Genomic DNA, 24,907 nt, shown 5'->3' with positions numbered 1-24,907 from the left:
TATGTGATACAATGGGCAGTTGAATACCCTTTGGGATGACAATGGTAGGAATGAATTTGAGATTAATGGATGTGAGAAACATCACAAAGGCAGAATTAACAGGATTTAGAGATTGACTGAATGTACAGAAAACATGCTTAAAAATATTTGTGGAGAAATTCCAAGGTTTAAAAAAGTCTAGGGTATGGTAAAACTAATAGGAGAGGTATAGACAGAGGTCATCAGAGTTGAGAAGAGAAACTTTGATATCCAAGTAACTAGCATGGAGGTTGAAATAACTGAAGATGGTGGCCAGGAGAATAGAAATTATAATCATTTTTTCTTATGAGTACCTCTGAAACCCTCAAGAAAGGTATATAAGTCTCGCAGGAATAAACAGGATTGCTCAAGAATCTCACGCTTACTCAAACCCTTTTCTTTGGCTTCTAGCATTGACAAAACATTGTTAAGGGGATGGGGCAGAGATGGGTGAAGGAAGAGATGGTTGCACTGAGGCCACAGCCAACACGAGAGTTGCAGAGGAAAAAGGGAAAAAGGCATGAGCATGAGAGGGAGATAGATTCCATTTCACTTTTTCCCCACTTTTAAAAAATATTTTATACCTTTTAAACACCTTTTAGTGGACAATTAAGTGATTTTTAGCATATACACAGACTTGTGCAACCACAATGTCATTTCATTTTACCTAAACTATGGAGTAATAAAAAATATCAAACATAAAGACTGATTCTAACCATGGAAACTCCACAACACAGAGTTGGAGCCATGGCTTTACTGATTTATTTGAACTCCACAGAAAGGACTGGAAGTTCTTTAGTGGAGAAAGTGGAGAAAGATACTTTTCTTGTATCTTTAGTACAAGAAAAATGCATTATATTTGGAAATGAGAACCAGAATTTTTATAATAAAAGGAGGAAATAGCTGTTCCTGCAGAAATTTTTATTTTTTCAAGTAAAATCTTTTATCTGTTACTGTATCCTTTAGGACATCAGCTATGGAACATTTAGTTTTGGCAATGTGATAAAAATAATCATTTCTATAGCATTCCGCAGGTAAACCTGGGCTCCAAAGCCCCCACTTTTCACCTTCTTTGCACCTCATCTGTACCTTTGTGGAGATTCTCCAGGGGCTCCAGGACTCCCCTCCGGAAGGAGGCCATGGGGTCTTGAACACAGGACCGAAGGCTCAGCATGCTCTGTAGGTGAGGCTCCCGAAGAAGCTGCTCCCGATAGGCTGCCAGCTGAGGTGAGCGGCAGAGCAGGGCAGCAACGTTGTGGACAAATTCCGGTACCAGGCAGGTGTAGGCATTATCTGCTTGGCAATAGTGATAGGCAACCACCTACAAAAGAAAATTGAGAAAGCAGACAGGTTTATCAGTAGCAAGAGCAGTAGCCCTGTTATTATATAATCATTCTCTAACACTGTCTTCTGTCTCCCCATTCCTCAACTTTTTCAAGTAAAAATAAAAGCTGCTAACTCAGAAAATGCCTGATTTACCTAAGATCAGATATTTGACACGAAATTTCTATTGTATACATATGATACCATAATTCACAATTAAAATTTATAAATACAGACTGAGTTTTCCCTTTGGATTATTAAAAATAGGAAGCTAGCCTGAGAATAAAGATTTACATTAATCTCTCTAATATTTATTCAGCATGGAGCAGTACAGAAAGAGTCTGATCTTATAACAAAGCATTAGGAATAAAATAATCAGAGAAAAAACACGTTAGTCGTAACAAACACATATGCTTATAAGTCATCACTTTTTAAATTATAATCGTGTTATAAACCACATTATAAAAAATAAATAATTCAGATTTAAGAATTATCATTAAATATTTTCTGGACATCCAGAGACAGAGAGAATCAGAATTAGATAACAGGAAGAAGGAAAGGAGTGAGATTTTTGTTAGATGCAGGTCTTAAATTTAAAGAACTCAGAAAATGTATGAGTCAATATCATCCAGGGTCTGGGCTGTCTAGCTGGAACCTGGAGTCTTAAACTCCAGTTTTTTGTTTGTTTGAATTAGCACAGAGCTCACTCCGTAGCTTCTAGTTGTTCTTTTTGCCTCAGGGGCAAGTCGAGAGGATGATTTTAATCTAGGATCACTCTGCTAGCTCAGTCTGCCCACAAAAGTGATGGGATTGGGTAGATAACATGAATTTAGCTGGGAGATTCAGCTGAAATGTATGGAAAGCACCTGGCATTGTGCTCAGCACATAGTTAAGTGCACAGTAATGTTAGCTGACGCGACCATCATCACCGTCACCCTCTTCTCCATCTCCTTCTCTCATCATCATCATTGTCATCATCAGGGTTGGGTATACTCTCTCCTTGTCAGCTACTACGTTTGTGCCTATAGGCATTTGCAATTTGCCTTAGGGACATTCACAGATACACTACCAGGACTCCAGCTCTTCAGTCTTCTCTTAGAGAACAGTCATCCAATAAGTGTTCTGCTTTGAAAAGACTCATAATATATAGGTATGGTCATCCTAGCTCTTTAACAAATGCTGGAAATGTCACTGTTTTTTAAACACCTGAAATCTTTCTCATTAAACATAAAAAAAATTGAACAATACAGGAAATGTTAGTACAGATATAAAGCTGAGGATAGTACACATATAACTTACATTGCTTGTGAGTGAAGCAATGGTGTCTGAGCATAATATGGAAGTAGAAATGAAAAGTTGTATTTAAAAAAATCTCTACTCTTTTCTTTAGATAGATTGGCCATTGCTTTATTACCTATCTTTAGCACAATGTAAGGAATCCAAGGAGAAAACTTGGCAGCAATTGATCTGTCCTCTCAATGAATAGTGAATGTCAGTGGTTATGTCCACGTGGATCTAAATCTCCACTTTATAAAAAGCAAACAGCAAACCTCTGAATCAATATGAATTTTCATCATATTTTACCTCAATTGATTTCACATCTCGAGGCGAAGCACTACTGAACAAATTAGCTGTAACTTACCCTTTATCTAAAGTAATGGGATATAAGTTTGAAGATAAAAATTCTGAAATTTAGAAAGAAGCTTCTTTTACTGATTTCATTAAAAATCATCTGTGCTCTTGGCTGAATGAAGTTTTATCTAACAAAGGTCAATGCTAAAGTTGCCCCTGCTGTGGCTGCCTTTCTTTCTTTTAATTTTAAATATTTCTTTGGCATTCCAAATATAAAATCTCAATTCCTTTGCAGAATTCAGGCAGAAAGACCATTTAACTTCTTCAAGAGATTTGCACTGTCGCTCATAATAGGTATTTACTAGACATTTCAAAGTAGTTATAGTTATAGAAGTTATAAATGTATATGTACATACAATCTGTCAAAAACATTTGGTACTTTCCCTAAATTATCTATTGACATTATCTACAACTTTTCCCATGTATAAAAATAGGAAACAAGCCTGGGAATGTAGGCTTTTTCTTCAGTTTCTCATTGTACCAGTGTTCAGTGATGGATATTAGATCACTCTCTACAGCTCTGAGGAAGTCATCATGGCCACCCATACTTAGTCACTATTATTCCAACTTCTTGGAAATGGTTCAGAATTAGTCCACCCCCAATAAATCAGCATGTAAAACCTTTCTCCTTGGTGAATTCTTGTCTCTCAAAATGACTTGCTGAAATTTCAGTTTCAGCTATCTCTTTCTTACATTAGTAATTTTTTTCCATGTCAAGTTTTTCTCATGTTAAATCCTTAAACTCTTTATTAAAATAATTTTATCCAAAATATATTTTATATGATCAGAATTGTATTAATTCTTTAAACAAGATAGCGAGTAAATTTTAGATTACTTTTGTGAAAAGGGCAGGTTTGTAGGCTATACCGACAAAAGAAGACTGGAGGTCAGTATAGTCTTGGGTATAAAAAGCTTCTGACTTAATGCTGTACACAAGAAATGATAAAACTAAGCATAATCCTCATCAAAGGCCCTAATCAAATGATTGAGTGGCAGCAAGTGTCAGGCTTGTGTTAAAAAGTCTAAGGCCTTCCCTCTCCAAAGACCATTTTCTACTTCAAATGAATAATCTGTGACAGGATTAAGCTAATCGCACATAAAAAAAGGCAGCTTTGAATATCTGGAATTTATTTAGACACAAAAATTTAATTTACATAATGACTGGCATTTGTATCACTTAAATTCCAATGTATCCATCAATGGATGAATGGATAAAGAAAATGTGGTATATATACACAATGGAATATTACTCAGCCGTAAAAAGAAGGAAATCCTGCCATTTGTGACACCACGGATGGACCTCGAGGGCATTATGCTAAACGAAATAAGTCAGAGAGAGAAAGACAATTACTGTATGATCTCTCTTATATGAGGAATCTAAAAAAGCCGAACTCATAGAAACAAAGAAAAGATTGGTAGTTGACAAAGGTGGGCGGGTGTGGGGTGGAAGAAATGGGTGAAGGTGGTCAAAAGGTACAACTGCCAGTTATAAGATAAATAAGTTCTGGGGATGCAATTTCATGTGACTATAGTTAACAATACAGTATTGTATATTTGAAAGTGGCTGAGAGTAGATCTTAAAAGTTCTCATCATAAGAAAAAATTCTGTAACTATGTGAGGTTATGGATGTTAACTAAACTTACTTAATCATTTCACAATATATACATATATCAAGTCATTATGCTGGACATCTTTTTTTTTTTTATTTTGTGAGGAAGATCAGCCCTGAGCTAACACCCATACCAATCCTCCTCTTTTTGCTGAGGAAGACTGGCCCTGGGCTAACATCTGTGCCCATCTTCCTCTACTTTATGTGGGACGCTGCGACAGCATGGCCTAACAAGCGGTGTGTTTGTGCGCGCCTGGGATCTGAACCCGGGCCACCAGCAGCGGAGCGTGCACACTTAACCGCTACGCCACAGGGCCAGCCCCTCTTGTACATCTTTAATACAATGTTATATGTCAATTATGTCTCAATAAAACTGGAAAAAAAAGCACTATGAGAGAGAAAATATAAGGTGCTGGGACAACATAGAGATGGGGCATCTAAGTAAGTAACTTAGGAGAGCCAGAGAAGGCTTCTTAGAAGTAGTAATATTTAAGCTGAGATCTGAAGGATGAGGAGGAGTGAACTGAGGGCAGTAGTGTTCCAGGCAGAGGAAAAGGGTATGTGCAAAGGTCCTCAGGCAAGACACAGCTTTACACTTGCAAGGAACTGAAATTAATTTTAGTGTGGCTAGAGTGTGAGTGAGTGGAGAATGGTGGGAGATACAACGGAGCAGCAGTTTTCAACTGGGGGTGCTTTGCTTTCAACTTTGCTCCCCAGGGGACATTTGCCAAGGTCTGGAGACATTTTTGGTCATCACAACTATGGGTTGGAGGAGTGCTACTGGGTAGTGGGTAGAGGCCAAGGATGCTTCTAAACATCTTACAATAAATAGGACAGCCACCCAAACAAAGAATTATCTGGCCCAAAATGTCAATAGTGCTGAGGCTGAGACACCCTGGGCTAGATTCAAAAAGTAAAGGCCTTTTCATTACAGTTCATGTGATGTTTTAAGAAAGGAGTTTGAATTTCATTCAAGAGAATGAAGAGCATTTACAGGTTTTAAGTAGCAAAAACAAATACATGATTTAGAAAGATTACAGGCTTCAGTATAAAGAACAGACCACAGTTTATGCATTCATTTAACTAATACATGTACCAGGCATTGTGCTAGCAGCAGGGGATACAACGGTGAACAATTTAAACACCCACCCATTTTAGTGGAAGAGAGAGATTTAAAAAAACACTGAAATTGACAAAGTTGTTTCCCATATTCAGCATCCTGAACATAGATGAAATCTGGGTCTGAATATAAAATTTCAGTATTAATTTTTAGAAGAAAAAAGTCCTAGACAAATTTTATAAAACATCATCTACAGGTTGTTATTTAGTTTGGATCTCATTTCTCCTAAAATGTAAACATTTTCAAAAATAGCCAACTGCAGCATAAATCAAATCTTACACTTCATTGTTGTCATTTTTGGTTTTTTTTCCTCTGTATATATGTGTGTGTGTGGGATCTCTGAAGTCTCCACATTATGCTCAACATGCTCATATTACAGGATTGCTGAAATGGTTACTTCTTTGGCTGACAGCTTTAATAGTAGCAGCAACAATTTCAGGAACCACGATCATTTAACATCCCCCTGATTTAGTACAGAACTAGTCTCTTCACAAGGATGACATTTGATTTTTTTCATACGCAGATTTCGTTAGAAAAAAAAACTTTGCTTTTTGTGTCTCTTTGACACTTCTTAAAATTAGCTGGTTTCTTTAATTAGCTTATTTCAGATGTATTAGCTTCTTAATCTAAGGACTAAGCCAGTGACAACTTATCTAAAGTAACAGGAGCTTCTAGTTGCATGAAAGTCTTTTTTGAAAAAGAATTTTAGGTCAGCAAAATGACTGAAAGGTGCTCCCTCATTATAATTTTCTTTCTTTAAAGCTGCATTCAATTATTGATAGATTTTTTCCAAAAGAACACTGAACAAAAATCCTTCCTGTTACACTAGAGAGACAGCATAGTATAGTGGTTAAAAGCATGGACTCTGGAGCCTGCCTGCCTCAGTTTAAATCTTGGTTCAGTTATGTACTAGTTATCTCAGCAAGTTATTTCACCTCAGAGCCTCTGTTTTCTTATCTGTAAAACAGGGAGAATAATAGGACTCACCTCATAGGGGTGAATACTGGCTCTGAATCCTAGCCCTGTCATTTACTAATAGTATGACCTTGAAAAAATTAATCACTGAAGCAATTTCCTCATCTGTAAAATGGGAATAATAATGACCACCTCATAGGGTTAAGGTAAGAATGAAGAAATGAACAACAAATATAAATAGTACTGAGTTCAATACACATTAAGTCCTCAGTAAATGTAAGCTAGCTTCTTCTTGTCTGGTGAATTCTGCATGTATGACCACTTGGTAGTAACAGATTCAAAACCTGGAAAAGCTATAGTTATAGCTAAATTCACATATTTAGAAAGACCCTGAATGAGATCTCTGTGCCCCTCTACTGCAATTACACTTCAGAAGAAATATGTAATATTAACTGGAAATACATTTAAGGGATGCCAACCTAGCAAAATCTGTTACTTCAAGTGGAAAGTGTTTCTTCAATAACTAAAGTTGTTCTAAAGCTGTGACAAAAAATCTTCAGTGTTCTCAATTAAGTAGCAGCACAGGAAGCAGCAGGAATACTATGAAACACCAATGATAATTACTGTTATACAAGAATTGACACTAAGAACTTTGTCTATCAAATCAAGAGGTTTTTCAAAGACACTTTTAACTCTCATATTTTAGCTTACTTCATCAAAATACTGATTTGAAAATCTTACCGAAAAGATAAATTTCTGCTTACTGGTTTGTTATAGATGAGAAGCAAGATTGTTGGCTTCTGCTCTATGCTTCTACAGCACAAACTTGTATACCTTAACTGTAACATGTGGCACAATTATTGGGATAATATTCAAGGGGCCATTTTGTATACAATGTTTAGTATCAATTTAAAAATATCCCATCTCTAGGTACAAACAGATGTATTTATACTTTACTTAAGGAAGAAATAATCATAAAATTTAAAATATTTTCCTGTGTAAGTGTAAATAATCACTAATTTCCTACTTTCAATATTTAACATTTTCCAAATATTGAACATACACATCAATTTTAATCCAAGGGGACATTTCTTATACAATGTTTAATATAAATTTAAAAATATCCCAACTCTAGGTGCAAAAAAAGATTTATTTATATTTTGCGTAAGGAAGATACAATCACGGAATTTAAAATGTGATCACTTCTCAAGTAAGTGTAGTCACTAATTTCCTACTAACAATATATAAAATATTCTCCAAATATTAAACAAACATCTTGGGACTTTTTCTCTTGATGAGAGAGAGACTAAGAATTGACCACGCAGGGAGACTTAATTCTCCGAGCTCTTTTCAGCACTCATTACCACCTGACATGTTATATATTTGTTTACTGGCCTTCTCCCACCACGAGAACATGGCTACATAACAGCAGGAGTTGTGTCTGTTTTGTTCACTGCTTTAACTTCAGTCTTGTATTACAGGCATTCCAAACATACACTCTAAGTGAATAAATGAATGACTGTGATGATGGAAGCTCTTCAGCATTGATGTATTTCTAAGATAATATTTATTCTGATGGTTCTAAGGGAGAGGTGGGAGCCAGTTTACAGAGGGAGTATTTAGAAAAAAGTGGAGATGACTTTTAAAGTTGCACTGAGTTAGCAATGAAGATGGGGGAAATCTCAGACTGTTTTCAGAAGCCCACTGATAAATGGGTGTGCACCAATGAGTGGAGACAATTAAAACCATAATTGGGGGAAACATGCTGCTTCTGGCTCTGAGCTGAATTGGATTTCAATGAAGAAATTAGAAGCTGATGATATTTTAGATGACTCTTTGTTTTTCATTACCAATTAACCATGACAAGAGACTTCTTTAAGTACTGGAGACAGACATTTTATACTCTGTTCTTCCCTGGAAAAGCCTCAAAAATAAAAGGAGAATAAGAAACAGAAATTCAAACTCCATCTATAGGGATATCTGTCTATAATCTTAGATTATAATATATAAAGATGGAAAGTGAATGTAGGATTCATAAATGACTTAACAGGAAGAAGAAGGTGAAACAAATGCCTGCTGGAGGTAATAACAGGAGAAGCCAAATCATCTGTAAAACCTCAGAAAAGCATAGGAGTTAGAAGCACCAGGAACAGTGGAAGACGGGGGTGAGGAAGGGAGCTGACAACACAGAAATTATTCAAAGTTCATATAAGGAGCAGTGAGATCCCCAGATATCTATCCCCACCCTGCCAAGCCAGGTGACTACCTTCCCCAACACCCACAGGAAAGAGAATCATATTCACTAGAGAAAGTCAACTAGAGAGAATCTAGACTTAGGGACACCAAACACAGAGTAGATAGGGATCAGGTGCAGGACTGAAACAAGGGGCTTAAGTAAAAGTCTGCATACTGAATGGTGAAACTCTTGCCCTTTTCTCCTGCCTAGCTCCAGAATGCTGGTACCCAGGATATATACCCTCCAGGGAGAAGATTGGTAGATTCTTTGCTAGAGAAGATGAAGAGCACAAGAAAAAAAACTTATGGACACTGACTTTTGAGTATTTCCAATAAATACTCATTAAGATGGCAGGTCATCTTAATGCTCTATAGTTAAGCTCTCTATACACACAAGCTTCCAGTCAGTTTTTCAGTACCTAACCATTAAGGAAGAGATAAGAGAACGTACTGCATCCATATAGAACAGGATGCTACAAAAAAGAAGGGACAACTGGGGAAAAAGAAAGAGCTATTGGAAATTAGGACTACGACAGCCAAAAAAAATTTTTTTGTGAAAGGATTGGGAAGTAACATTAAGGAAATCTCTTAAGTGTGGATTAAAAACCAAAATAGAAAAACAAAAGTAAAGAAAACAGGAGAGAAAAGTTAAGAAAACTAGAGTATCAGTATAGGAAATCTAATTTTTGATTAAAAGAAGTTGTAGAAGAAGAGAAGAGAGGAAACAATGTGGAGGAAATTATCAATAAATAACACAAAAGCATTTCTTAGAATCAAAGAATATTTCCAGGGCTTGCTAGGTACCAACAGAATAAATGAAAAAAAGACCCAAGAACAACAGTGATAAAAAGAAGACCCTAAAAGCTTCTGGAGAGAAAAAAGATACATATAAAGAATTAGGGGGGCCGGCCCCATGGCTTAGTGGTTAAGTGCGTGTGCTCCGCTACTGGCGACCCCGGTTCGGATCCCGGGCGCGCACTGACGCACCGCTTGTCCGGCCATGCTGAGGCGGCACCCCACGTACAGCAACTAAGAAGGATGTGCAAGTAGGACATACAACTATCTACTGGGGCTTTGGGGAGAAAAAGGGAAAAAAAGGAGGAGGATTGGCAATAGATGTTAGCTCAGGGCCGGTTTTCCTCAGCAAAAAGAGGAGGATTGGCACGGATATTAGCTCAGGGCTGATCTTCCTCACCAAAAAAAAAAAAAAAAAAAAGAATTAGGAATAAGAATAGTACCATATTACTTAATAGCAATATTGAAAGCTCAAGACAATGGAGCAATGCATTCAAAAGTCTGAGGGGTGGGCCGGCCCCGTGGCTTAGCGGTTAAGTGTGCGCGCTCCGCTGCTGGCGGCCCGGGTTCGATCCCAGGCGCGCACCGACGCACCGCTTCTCCGGCCATGCTGAGGCCGTGTCCCACATACAGCAACTAGAAGGATGTGCAGCTATGACATACAACTATCTACCGGGGCTTTGGGGGGGGAAAAAATAAATAAATAAAATCTTTAAAAAAAAAAAATTAAAAAAAAAAAAAAAAAAGTCTGAGGGAAAATCATTTTTTTTTTTTTTTTGTGAGGAAGATCAGCCCTGAGCTAACATCCAATGCCAATCCTTGTTTTTTTGCTGAAGGAGAGTGGCCCTGGACTAACATCCATGCCCCTCTTCCTCTACTTTACATGGGATGCCTGCCACAGCATGGCTTGACAAGCGGTGCATTGATGCGTGGCTGGGATCCAAACCTGTGAACCCCGGGCCACCACAGCGGAGCATGCGCACTTAACCACTGTGCCACCGGGCTGGCCCCAGGAAAATCATTTTTAACCTAGAATTATATTATGTCAAACAAATGGTAACCTATGAGAATGGAATAAAGATGCTTTTAGAAACATTAAGTCTCAAAAAACTTATCTCCTATGCATTCTTTCTTAGGAAGCTACTGAAGGATGTGCTTCACCAAAATGAGGAATAAAATCAAGAGAGATGATGACATGGGATCAAACACAGAAGAGAATAGGAATTTCCAGGATAACAACCAGGTGGTAAGCCTTGAGAGCATCCTAGGTCCAGACTGAGCTTAATGGAGGGCTCTAGGATGAATGTCTCCGGGGGAAAAATGTAACTGATGGAAAATTGTATTAAGAGGAATTTTACAAAGCTATTAAGGGTTATGGAATGACAGCCATAGGTTTGAAGAAAAATAAGCAAATTTTAAAATGAGGCATTTAATAACCTCAGGAAAAACAAAATTGCTCAAGAAGGAAATGTTATTCTTGATTCTACAATGAACCATGTTTGCATAGTATTAATGCTGAAAATACTACAACATGGATTCAGACAAAAATCATGATATAACTGTACTGAGATGTTGGAGGGAGGAAGGAAAAATTCTCACCATCCATAATAAGAAGCCATAGATAATGTGGAAAACTGATGAGAAAAGTTATAGCAGTATATGAATATTATTTACGAACATGGAGGTAAAGATCACAGAAACAGCCTTAAGAGTTGAAAGTGGCTGCCTTTGGGGAGAGGTTGGGTTGAGGAGGGGAAGTGAATGGCTGGTTTTTATTATAAGTCTTTGAGCATTATTCGATTTTCCAAACTATATGCATATGTTACTTTGATAAAAATAGAAATTTAAAACCCAAACATATAAAAAATATTACAGACAGTGCAGTATAACAGGAAGAGTTTTGAGCTAGGAATGAAAATAAAAAACTATCGATTACTTATACTGTGATCTTGAGTAAATCATATAACTTCTTTGAGTCTCAACTTCCTTATCTATTCATTATGGGACTTTGGTTATTTGTAAGGGCCTTTCCAACAACAAGGTTCTGATTCCATAATAATAAAGTATTTTTCTAGGAACAGCAAAGAAAGAGAAACTTTTCTCCATCTTCTCATGGTATACCTGTACATATTTTTGTTAACTTTGCCAAGGGTCTCCCTACCTTTGCCCCCTTGATGTTAAAATGGAACTAGCAGGCCCGCAACCTGAGAATCCTATTGTACCTGAGAGGCTAGTCTCCGCATAGCTTCCTCCTGCCGCCTGCGCATTTCTGGAGTTCCTGGGCAGCTTCCACTGGTGATAGATGAGTGGGCTGAAGGTGGCTGTGTGAGTGACAGCTCTCTGTTGGCATCCACATCTGGATTAAAAAGATGAGATAGTTTGCATCACATAATTATAAAACTCTGAACCAAAGAAAGATTAAATTCCATTTGTTCTATGACCCAGCAATTCTACTTCTAGGTATGCACCCAAAAGAAGTAAAAACATATGTCTACAAAAAAACTTGTAAACAAATGTTCAAAGAAGCAAAATTCATAATAACCAAAAAGTGGAAACAACCCAAATGTCCATCAAGTGATGAATGGACAAAATGTGGTATATCTATATAAGGAAATATTACTTGACAATAGACAGAAATGAGACAAAATATATGCTACAGTATGAATAACCCTTGAAAATATTACACTCATCCAAAGAAGCCAGTTACTAAAGACCATATATTGTATGATTCTATTTATATGAAATTCCCAGAATAGGGAAATCCTTAGGGCCAAAAAGGTAAATTAGTGGTTACCTAGAGGTGGAAGTAGGGAGTTAGGGGGAGAATGAGATTGACTGCTAGCAGGCATGGGATTTCTTTTAGGGGGAGCGAAAATGTTCTATTAGATTGTGGTGATTGCTGCACAACTCTGGGAATATATTAAAAAACAGTAAATTGAAAATTTAAATGAGTGAAGTGTACGGTATGTGAATTGTAGCTTAATAAAGCTGTTTTAAAAATACCATTTGGGGGCCGGCTCCATGGCTTAGCGGTTAAGTGCGCACGCTCCGCTACACCAACGCACCGCTTCTCCGGCCATGCTGTGGCCGCGTCCCACATACAGCAACTAGAAGAATGTGCAACTATGACATACAACTATCTACTGGGGCTTTGGGGGGAAAAAAATTTAAAAAAAATTAAAAATTCCATTTGTTCTTGTTATTTAGAAAATGTCTTTCCTACTACTAGAAAATATAGACTATATTTATGAATAAAGATCATACTTTGAAAATGGGTATCAAAATAAGTAGACTGTTATTTGATGGTCAATAGCTATTGAAAGCTGGAGAATAGGGGAAGGTGATCCTCATTTAACTCCCTACCAATAGGACTGAACTGAGACTTCTTCCATCCAACTGGTAGAGTAAATTCCCTGGTCACTGGATAGAGTTCTGAATAATTGTATGAGGGTAAGTGCAGGAGACGGCAGTGAAAAAGCCTCAAGAAATGTGTGAGTTGCGGTAAAGTTCAGTCACTGTCTGTCACTGTATCACTTCTGTTCATCCCTCTCCCCACCCCATTCCCCATTATCTGCTTTTGATTTTGTAGGTAATTATTGTCTGAATACCCTCCGTGTTCTAGCTATTTCCTTTTGGAGATGATTTCTTTTTTGTTTGAGTGTCTTTACTTTCTGTTTGGTATTTAGAGAACAGGAGAAATAAAAGTTAATAGGTAGGCAGCAGTCAGTGTGCACAGCAAACTGGCAGAACAGACTTCTGAAATGAGCAGAGTAGGGAGGGTAGGGCTTACTTACTTAACAGCTGTTTGGGGGCTTGGCAGCTGTTGGCAAATGCCAAATCCAAACAATAACTACATTGAGACTTTCAGTGATAGGAAAATATAGTCTTGTATTAGACAGAGCTTCCTAACTACCGTGCTGAGCATACTTGTAGTTAATGTAATAATGCCCGAATTACACAACAGGTCTATTTTCACAAAATGTTTTTGTTCTTTGTGTGTATGTATTGTGGGGTGGGTGATGATGGTGGTGGTGGAGACTGATGTGGGGGTCAGGTTTGGGAAGGGTGTAGGCGGAAAGCAGGATGACAGGCTAGCGCCTGCCTTTACAGCTTTTCTGTACTTTCCCAGGGAAATGACAAGGAGGGGGCGGGCTGGGGGCTAAATGTCTGTGGGGGAAGGACAGAACCAGGCAATGCAGTACTGCAGGCTAAACTGCTCACATCTTCCACAGCAGTACTGCTCGGCGTGGAGGAGGCAGGGGCAGGAGAAAGACAGATGATGCAGAGATGGAAGTTGGGAGCTCCAATAATTTTCCACTTGTTTCCATTGCTACAAATACATCATTGGTATCACTGACTGAGGGTTAGAAAAGCCAGTGGGATTCCAAATAAACCTATTCAAGCTTAATGTAAACTAAACTCTGTAAAAAATTAAGCCAACTCTCTCTATACAGACATCATTCTTACTCATTAAAGAAAAAACTCCTGCTACTGCCAGTAATGTTTCCAGTGCTGGCTCACACACTAATAGATTTATGCTGAAAAATAACTTGCGCTACATCAGTCACTCATTCTTGACCCTTCTTAAGGACTAGTGGTTCAGTTAAGATGGAAGAGATAGAATGCAGTTTGGACATCAACAGTTTACAATAAAAATTATTTTGTCCAAGGCAAGTGCTGATTCTGTGTAATTCTGATAAATACATAACCACACACTCTATCTCCTTTGACACCTTTTCAAGTTTTGAAAGTTAACCATCAGGCCAAATTCACAGTCTCAATATATGGACATTCATCTCATGAATGAGAGTATCTAAATATTTTTAGAGTTTCTCTGGAGAGAAAAGGCAATGGATATTAAAAGAATAACTTAACGAACTACCTGTAAAAAAAAACCTCCACTTTGGGGAGCACCTGGACTGTTTTCTATTAACTCTTGCTTTCCTAGGCTTAGAGTAGGGGACCTCGAGGGAACTTTGCTTTATGAGAAAGCAGTTCTTCTTGCCCTTGGGATTTATCCTCTGTCATACATGATTCTACCATTCTATTATCTGCAACAGTGATATACAGAGGGGTCAGAGTATTAGCTATCTGGTTTTCTTTCTGACTCACTCAAATAGTTAACCTCTTAGATTACTCAGATAAGAAGTAGTTTGATGTGATATATAAGCACTCAAAGGAAAATACTGGAATAGTTGTAGAAAATTACTTTCAACCACTAAGATCTTAGAATCACAGAACTTTAGCACAGAAACAAATCTTAAAGATCACCTAGTCCCACTTCCTCATTTTACAGATGAGAAAACTGAAATTTAAAGAATTAAAGGAAAGTTCTCAAGGTTACCAAGTATAGTCAATTTGAGTGTTGGGACTCAAACTCTTGGCTCTTGACTCCTATGATACTATGCCAATCTACCTCAGAAAAGCTTCATGTAGAAACTAAGCATGATATTGCTCTTAAAAGAAGAATTCTTTCATACCAATTCTTACCTACTCTGGTAAACGGGGACTCTTGATTCAACCAATTTTCTTTCTAGACATTAGTTCTTCTTCTACATGTTATATATCCATAAATTTACCAGAGGCAATCTGCCTACTTAAGGACATGAGATTGCTAATTAATTTCAACAAGAAGCCAGGATGTTTGGAGGGTGTTCAATGAGTTCCTGTTGAGTTTCTAGCACTGTGCTGAACTCTGTAGCTATGATCTTAAACAAATCATTTATACTGGCTGCTATCTGAAAATGTGTGGTGAGCTAGACTACTGATTTGGACTAGCAGAGCCATAGTTTCTTTTTTTTGTTCTTTTGTAACTAATACAAGCCAGGTAGACTGGTTCTACACATAGTGTGTACAGGAAGAACATCTCTACATTTCCTTTTATCTCCTTTACTCAAGTGAGTTTCTCTAATAAGGAGAGGCAGTATAGCAAAATGGATAAGAGAATGGCCTCTGAAACCAGACTGCTTAGGTTCAAACTCTAGTTTCACCATTTACTGACTATGAAACCTGGGAGGCTTACTTAACCTCTCTGAGCCTCAGATCACTTATTTGTGAAATGCAGATAACAGGAACTACCTCACTGAGCTGATAAGAGCATTGGATGAATTAATGTTTGCTAAGCTGTTAGAGATTGCCTGGAACTAAGGACCATAAGTATTTTAAAAATAAACAAACAAGATCCTGGTGGAGATTGTTAAGCTGTGCCCTGCCTATGGTGAAAGAAGCACGAATATATATGAAATCTGAGCATCTTTTCACAAGGAATCAGGAGAAACCCTTCAAGGACACAATGAAGTTCAAGCCCGAGCAGTACGATACTGACATAAAGAAAATGAAGGCTACAAACAGGTTGTGCTGGCATGTAACAGGCAGACATGGGCACAGGCTGAGCAAAAGCTGACAGTGATGGATGCAAACGGCTCTTATAAGCAATTGCTGTGGTCATTATCCAAAGGACAGACTAGTCAGACAGCTAGTAGGAAAGAGTCATAAATTTATTCTGAGAGAAAGGTTTTTTCTGTCACACTTAGGTGACTGCTGGATATGTGGGTTAAACGTAAACAGAGTATTATACTCTTTCCCTCAACTCTGAATTAATGGTCCTCACGTGCAAGTCAGGTTTTACAGACCACAAAATAAAAGGATATGAAACCTAATATAAGTATGTCAGAAAACATTTTGGAGCAACAAACAGGGAGATCTTTAAAAACGAATACGTACGTTTGGGGGAGGCATGTGGGCTGTCTGAGGCGATCTGTCTCATCCGTGTACCATGGCAGCTGAGGGCCACCAGTCTGGAAATGATGGCAGTTTTGCCAAACCCAATGTTTCCCACGATCACTACTCCTTGGTTCACGCTGGCATTTGAACTTTGAAGTTGAGCATCTATTTCGTGGAAAACCCAATCCCGGCCAACAAACACTGACTCTGTAGTGATGCTGGGCACTTCAAAGAGCAGAGGCTTCAGGGAGATATCTGGAGGCCTATAAGGTGCAAAGCGAACTGGAAGGAATAATAAGAGAACACAGAACTTAGGCCAAACCATCAACATCGAGAAAAATAAAGAAAAAAAGCAGTGTGGTTTAGGAGACTATTAGAGTTACAGTGCGATGGTATTCTGGGTTATTTAGAAAATAATAAAACTCTGAATTTTGGTTCTACACACAAAAGCAACGGCAGATGAGCTACAGCCATTTGATACTCTAGTTGGCAGAACACAAACACTGTTAAAACAGTAATGATGGCCCCGTGGCTTGGTGGTTAAGTGAGCGCGCTCCACTGCTGGCGACCCGGGTTCGGATCCCGGGCTCGCACCAACGCGCTGCTTCTCTGGCCATGCTGAGGCCGTGTCCCACATACAGCAACTAGAAGGATGTGCAGCTATGACACACAGCTATCTACTGGGGCTTTGGGGGGAAAAAATAAATAAATAAAATCTTTAAAAAAAAAAAAAAAAAAAAAAAGGGCCGGCCCTGTGGCTTGGTGGTTAAGTGCGCGCGCTGCGATGCTGGTGGCCCGGGTTCGGATCCCGGGTGCGCATCGAGGCACCACTTCTCCGTTCATCCTGAGGCCGAGTCCCGCATACAGCAACTAGAAGGATGTGCAGCTACGACATACAACTATCCACTGGGGCTTTGGGGGGAAAAAATAAAATAAATAAAAATCTTTGGAAAAAAAAAAAAAACAGTAATGATTTACGGAACAGTCAGAAATCAGGGTGATAGTCAAACTTATTAAACAATGGGGATGGCCTGGGCACCAGCAATCAGGATGAATGCAAAAGTAGTAAAGAAGCAGGGTCCTTAAGGCCTCCTTCTACGCCTGGGGATCACTTTTTAATTGTTGGATTGTGGGGAGATGTAGGGTTGGAGTTCCTGGGGGAGAGGCCAGGCTGTGGTGGGGCATCCAGATGGCTGACGGCATCAGCTCTTTACCAACCAGTAAGGACGTATTTCAACATTTAACAACCAACATGGCCATACCAGTACATATCAGTTGAAAATCAGTCCTGTAGAAAAGAATGTAAAGAGGACTTGTCTGTTACTTTAATAATACCAACGAAAACAGTAACTCCTTTAAGTTCATGACGTTATTTTTCTCTAATCTAGCAGGTATATTATTAGGGGAAGTAAAGCCTCTAAAAGTGTTGATGGTTTAACAGGTCTTCAACATGTTAAGCAGCCAAGGAAGCAGAAACCAAACTTTCACCTAATGTTTTTGCACTTGTACTGCTTGTATAATTAAACAAACAAAACAATGATATTTGGCTTATACACATGTCTGACTTTTAAGGAAATAAATAGTAAAATTTAGCAACACCACTTTCACTTCAAAATCCTGCTTCTGAGAACTTATTCTAAGGAAACAAATAAAACACACACACACACACACACACACACACACACAAAGTTCTTTGCAGCATGTATGGTGTTAGGATGATTTAAAACACTATAGTATACCAACCAAAGTTTTTATAGCCATTAAAATATAAAATATTGAAGATTTTGCAGAATCCTGGAAATATTTATGATATAAAATTTAATGAAATAGGATACAAAACAGAATGTATATTATGATTATAACTTATAAAGCATACGCATATAGAAGGTAATATGCAAAAACCAAAGTGGTGAAGAGATGACATGACTGATATATATATATATTTTTTTTTTGTGAGGAAGATCAGCCCTGAGCTAACATCCATGCCCATCTTCCTCTACTTTATACGGGATGCTGTCGTGGCATGGCTTGATAAGCAGTGCATTGGTGTGCGCTCGGGATCTGAACCTGTGAACCCCGGGACACCAAAGCAGAGTGGGCGCACTTAACCACTACGCCACCTGGCCAGCCCCATGATAATATTTTTAATTACAAATATTTAAAAGAATTTTTCAATATGAATTTTAGCTATATCAAAAAAACTTAAAAATGAATTGGTTGGTATTTTACCCAAGACAAAAGAAGCAAATATTTCAATCAAGATCATTGATTCTTCTGTCATGGAATAACCACAGCCCAATCCAACAATTAATTAAACTACATCAGTTAAGTGAAAGAAGCATATATATTCTGGGTATTTTTCTCCCACAATCATTGTGTATACATTTTTTAAAAGTGAAAAAAAGTATATTTAGTTTAGAATTTTAATTATTTTAGCTGTTGTACAACGATTAAAAAATATATATATAAGAAAATAGATATAAAATTGGCTACTTCTGTGAGGACAGTCTGAATGCCAGGCTGAATAGTTGGTTTGCACTTCCTTTGGTGATTCATTTAAGTGGATCTAATACTAGTATAGGATGACCGGAAGAGTCAGATTGGTGACATCTAGGAGACTCCTCACTGCAATGGTCCTGGCAAGATGCGATGAAGGCCTGAACCAGGCAGACACTAGTGAGAACGGAAAGAGTGGAGGTATGTACGAGACTTGTCAAAAGATTAGACATGGTGAGAGAGCGACAGGAAGGAGTCAAAGATTTTTCCAAAGTTTCAAGTCTGAGGGATTAAGGAGCTGAGGAGCCCTAAAATCTCAATACATCAAGAAGAGATTTACTGTTGGATAGAAATAGCTTTCCTGCTTTCTTTCTGTAGGCTTCCCCCCTAAATATGAATTAGGGACAAAGCCTCAACATCTGGATGAAAAGGATTAAATCTTTGGATACATCAGAGGGATGCTCAAATTTAAATTTCAACTGAGGCAAACAAAACGATTCAGTCAGTTAACTTCTATACAAAAATCAAAGAGCCATAACAACATTCTTCTGTGATCCTGTGAACAATTTAATTTTCTCCAGATCAGGAAGGAGGCAGTTCTATACTCATTCAAGGCCTCAACTCTGGGTTTGAATTCTACAGAACATCAAAATTGGGCATAAATATTCTATTTGTTTCCTATATTTTATGTAGGCCACTGAGATGAGGACTATGCGTAGAATAGAGGTCTGAATGTCCTAGACAAGTTAGCTGACAACTATTTTTACATTACATAAAAAGCAAAGAAACTTAGATGAGTTTCTCTAAGCACTTGCTCACACAGGAAAGGGTAGTCAGCTGAGAAGAGCAAGGAGCTCACAACATAGGCATTAACAAAGCAGAGGTAGTAAAAAAGAAAGGGACCTATCTTCTCATCCACTATTCCTCTGGTAGCCCTAGCTTAGAATGGAATGACCAGTGCCTGTCTGATGAGAGAAAGGACCACCATATCACTCCTCTACATAAAATCCTCCAGTAGTTTTCCACTGTATTAGAATAAAATCAAAACTCCTGCTCATGGCCTTCTAGGCTCTGTATGATCTGGTCTCTGCTTACCACTGCCTTCCTCATCTCACATCACTTCCCCGTCACTCTATGCCCCAGCTATGCTGGTCTTTCCATTTCTTTCCCACCTGCTATTTTGAGTGCTTGTGATGTTCTTTCCTTGGCTGTTCACATGGGAGCCTTCTTCTCATTGTCATATTCCAGCTTAAATGTTATTTTCTTGGACAGGCTTCCCCTCATAATCTTTTTTTTGTGTGTGTGTGAGGAAGATCAGCCCTGAGCTAACATCCATGCTAATCCTCTTTTTGCTGAGGAAGACCGGCTCTGAGTTAACATCTATTGCCAATCCTCCTCCTTTCCCCTCATAATCTTTTAAAGTTGGTTTCCTTATCCCCCATTATTCCTTTTTAGCAGCTTTTTTGTTTCTCTCAGAGAATTTATCAAAAATAGTAATTCCTTTATTTTCTTATCAAATATCACATTCTGACACAATGTTATTTATTCTTTTTTTCTTGCTTATTCCTGTCTCCTTAACTAGAACTTTGTGAAGGCAGAAACCACTGTATCACCAACATATAGTCTGGGATAGTAAAGGCTCAATAAATATTTGCTGAATGAATGAATATCATAGAAGGAAATAAGAGAGCTTTATTAAAAGAACTTTTATGTATTAAGAGAGGGAAAAGGTGAAAGAAGTGTTTTGTCATTTTATCAGAGCCCACATACATCTCAAGATTATAATTAAAATGAAAGTTCTCGCTATTTAGTCAAAAATTAAACTTGCCCTAGCAATCCCAGTCTGTCTCCAAGTCTTGTGAATTTGTTCTTTGAAAGATCTCCTATTAGTGACCTTTGTTCACTCCCAAATGGTTCCATCCTAGTTCAGGCTTCTGTTACTCTTCCGACTTCCTATCTTGCTTCCTTAACTTCACCTCCTGCCTCAGCCACTCCATTTAACATATTCTATCAGACTAATTCTTTATTACTATGATTGCATCATGTCATTTACCTTCTAAAACCTCCAATGGCCAAGTTTTCTGCCATTTCCAATCTAAACTCCTCACCAGATTTTGAAGGGTCTATGTAACATAACTCAACTCTATCATCTCCATTCCTCACAACCTCGGAGTGCCATCTGAGGTAACCTAGTTCAGTCTCCTCAGAGTACCTTGATTGAGTACTTGACTGAGTACTCCTCAGAGTATGCTCCATTCCAGTCCTTGTGCCTTAGGGCAGGTTGTCCCTCTTACCTGAAATGCCTCTTTTCTTTTATTTAAACCCTGTCTATATGTTATGATCCATATTAATTTTCATATTCTCTATAATATTTTCCCTAATTGAGTCCTCATTCATTTTCCTGTTCCAAAACTAAGTTTACACCATACAATTTAGTGCTTATGTTATATGCTGATTTACACTGTTCATTAACATTTTAAATCTTGTTTTTCCAACCAGATCATAAGCTCTCTAAAGGGAAGGATAATGTCTAGCACATTTTAAAGCATAGAGCAGGGGTGAAAGAGAGGAGAAAGAAGGAAAATCATATTATTGAGTACCTTCTATGTTTCTGGCATGGTATAGGTTTTTATAGAAATTCTCACAAAAATTCTTTTTTTGTTTTTATTGAGGTGAAATTCACACATCAAATTAACCATTTTAAAGTGTACAATTTAGTAGCATTTAGTATATTCACAGTGTTGTGCAACCACCACCTCTATATAGTTCCAAAACATTTTCGTCACTCTAAAAGAAAACCCTATACTCAAACAGTCATTCTCTATTCCTCCCTCCCCCAGTCCCTAGCAAACAACAACCTGCTTTCTGTCTCTGTAGATTTACCTATTAAAATATTTCACATACAATATGTGACATTTTGTATCTGTCTTCTCTCACCTAGCATAATTCAAGGTTCATCGATGTTGTAGCTTGTATCAGTCCTTCATTCCTTTTTATGGCTGAATAACACACATTGCACGTATATATCACAATTTGTTTACCCATTCATCCACTGATAGACATTTGAGTTGTTTCCACTTTTTGGCTATTGTGAAAAGTGCTGCTATGAACATTCGTATACAAGTATTTGAGCACTTGCTTTCAATTCTTCTGGGTAAATACTTAGGAATGGAATTTATAGGTCATACTGTAATTCTATGTTTAACTTTTTAAGGAACCACTAAACTGTTTTCCATAGTTGCTGCACCATTTTACATTCCCATCAGCAATGCACAAGAGTCCCTATTTCTCTACATCCTCAACAACACTTATTTTTTCTTTTTATTATAGCCATCCTAGTGGTTGTGAAATGGTATCTCATTGTGGTTTTAATATGCATTCCCTAATGACTAATGATATTGAATATGTTTTCATTGCTTGTTGGCCATTCGCCTATCTTCTTTAGAAAAATGCCTGTTCAAGTCCTTTACTCATTTTTTAAGTGTGTTGCCTTTTTGTTGTTGAGTTGTAGTTCTTTATCTGTTCTAGATACTAGACTCTTACCAGATAACGTATGATTTGCAAATTTTCTTCCATTCTGTAGATGTCTTTTCACTTTCTTGATAATGTACTTGGATGCACAAAAGTTTTTAATTTTGATAAAGTCCAAATTACCTAATTTAATTGTTGGTTGTTCCTTGTGGCTTTTGGCATCATAGCCAAGAACCCAGTGTCCAATCCAAGGTCATGAGGATTTCTATGTTTTCTTCTAAGAGTCTTATAGTTTTAGCTCTTATATTTAGGTTAGGTAGTTGATCCATTTTGAGTTAATTTTTGTACACAGTGTAAGGTAGGGGTCCAACTTCAGTCTTTTGCATGTAGATATCCAGTTCTCCCAGCACCATTTGTTGAAAAGACGATTCTTTCCCCCAGTGGATTGAATTGGCACTCTTGTTGAAAAGCAAAGAGCCATCGATGTATGGGCTTATTTCTAAACTCCCAATTGTATTATATTGGTCTATATGTGTATGCTTACGCCAGTATCACAGTGTTCTCATTACTGTAGCTTTGTGGTAAGTTTTGAAGTCAGGAAGTGTGAATCCTCCAACTTTATTCTTCTTTTTCAAGCTTGTTTTGGCTATTCAGGACCCCTTGTAATTCTACATGAATTTAAGAATTGGCTTTTCCATTTCTGCTAAAAAGGCTGTTGGAATTTTGTTTGGGATTGTGCTAAAGCTATAGAATGCTTCGGATAGTACTGATATCTTAACAATATTAAGGCTTAATACAGATGGTGTATAGAAATACAACTGATTTTGGGGGGCTATTCTGCAACTTTGCTGAATTTATTCTCCCTCTTTCACTTTCTCTTCTCCTCTGGGACTTGCATAATGTGTTTGTTGGTAAACTTAACGATGTTCCACAAGTCTTTAAGGCTCTGTTCATTTTCCTATATTCTTTTTTCTTACTCCTTCTCAGATTGGATAATTTTAACTGTCTTATCTTCAAATTTACTGATTATTTATTTCTTCTGTCTACTCAATCTGCTGTTGAACCCCTCTGGTTAGTTTTTCATTTCAGCTATTGCACTTTTCAGCTCCAGAATTTCTATTTGGTTCTTTTTTATAATTTCTATCTCTTTATTGGTATACTCTATTCATTCATATATTGTTCTCTTGGTATCCTTTAGTTTTTTGTCCATAGTTTCCTTTAGCCATTTGAGCAAATTTAAGACAGCTAATTTAAACTCTTTGTCTATTAATTTCAATGTCTTGGCTTCCTCAGGGATGGTTTCTGTCAATTTAGTTATTTTAGCTGAACGGGCCATACTTTCCTGTTTTCTTTGTATGTCTTGTAATTTGTTGAAAATTGTACATTTTGAATATTATAATACAATACCTCTGGAAATCAGCTTCTCCCCATTCCCCAGGGTTTGCTGTTGTTGCTTGTTGAGGGTCACAGTTGTCCCTTTTAGTGACTTTTCCAAACTATCTTTGCATAGACTCTATTCCTTGTTGTGTAGTGGTCACTGAAGTCTCTGTTTGTTATTTCAGCAGTCAGCCTTTGATCTGACAGAGATTTCATTAAATGCTGAAATTTAGCCTTTTTCATCATTAAGCACTCTCCGGGTTGCTTTAAGTTTTTGATTAGATTCCAGAGTTCTGAAAAAGTTGATTCTGTCAGACTTGTCAGCTTAACGGTTGCTTCAGTGCAGGGACTGACTCTTGGAGCTCCTTACTCCACCACTTTCCATGATGTCATTTGATAGTAGGGGGCTGCTAACCACTCAGGGGGTTTCCTGAGTATCTGAGTGCCCTTGGTGGGAAGACACTCAGACAGACATGCTGAGCCCTGGCTCAGCAGTGATAGGACTCTCAGGGAGGAAGGCGAAAAGAGATCAGTTGAGTTAAGTTGAGTCTAATTAGGCCTGGAGAAACCTAAGGTCTCACAGCTTGTTTCAGAACTAGAACCAAAACCTAATTCTGACTCCAAAATCCAGGGATTTTCTATTATATTATGTTGCAACTGCTCTATAGAATGGCACTATTAAATCTGAAAGTGACATGAGTTATCTCACTGATGACCAGAAATGATTAGGCTTAGCTGACTGGCCAGGCTATCTTCCTTTTCCCTTTACCTCTGCTGTACTTCCCTTTAGGAACTGCATGCTGGGCCAGAAATGACCTTTCCAGAGAAAGAAGAGCTACTGAGACACTCAGTTGCTTTCTAAACTAACAGATTTTTCTCTTCAGGTCTGAGACTTCTTTACATTTTGTATCAAAAGAGGCTTTCATGAATGTGACCAATGCTAATTTATAATATGGAATAAGTAAAGACTCAATTTAAATGCTTAAGTTTTTGAGAAAAATTCTATTAAGATAACTTGATCTCATGTTGATGTAATCATCATATTTTATTCTACTGAGAAAGCTTTGACATTTTAAAAAGTTATTTAAAATTTTTTCTAAAAATGTAATCAATTCACAAAAGCCTCAAGGGAAGAACAGACAAAATTAGCCCAGTACCATATGGTAAAACAACTGTAGACACCAAGAACAGC

The 24,907-nt window shown here is 37.7% G+C and overlaps 1 protein-coding gene across 8 annotated transcripts in view; it reads right to left on the bottom strand.

Annotated features, from left to right (window-relative positions):
• Positions 1–24,907, bottom strand: part of TANC2 (tetratricopeptide repeat, ankyrin repeat and coiled-coil containing 2) — a 402,214-nt gene that overhangs the window by 77,521 nt on the left and 299,786 nt on the right. For all 8 annotated transcript variants that reach the window (XM_087441368.1, XM_087441370.1, XM_087441371.1 and 5 more), the window contains 3 exons: positions 16,372–16,653; positions 11,871–12,004; positions 1,108–1,339 (listed from right to left, as the gene is read on the bottom strand). In XM_087441368.1, coding sequence (XP_087297494.1) covers positions 1,108–1,339; positions 11,871–12,004; positions 16,372–16,653 — 648 coding nt within the window. The remainder of the gene's footprint in view (positions 1–1,107; positions 1,340–11,870; positions 12,005–16,371; positions 16,654–24,907) is intronic.

This window comes from Ceratotherium simum, chromosome 16, assembly GCF_057802395.1.
Source record: "Ceratotherium simum simum isolate JZ-2026a chromosome 16, ASM5780239v1, whole genome shotgun sequence".
NCBI lineage: Eukaryota > Metazoa > Chordata > Mammalia > Perissodactyla > Rhinocerotidae > Ceratotherium > Ceratotherium simum.
Note: the sequence above shows the minus strand (reverse complement) of the source record. Positions and strands in the feature narration are given on the sequence as shown.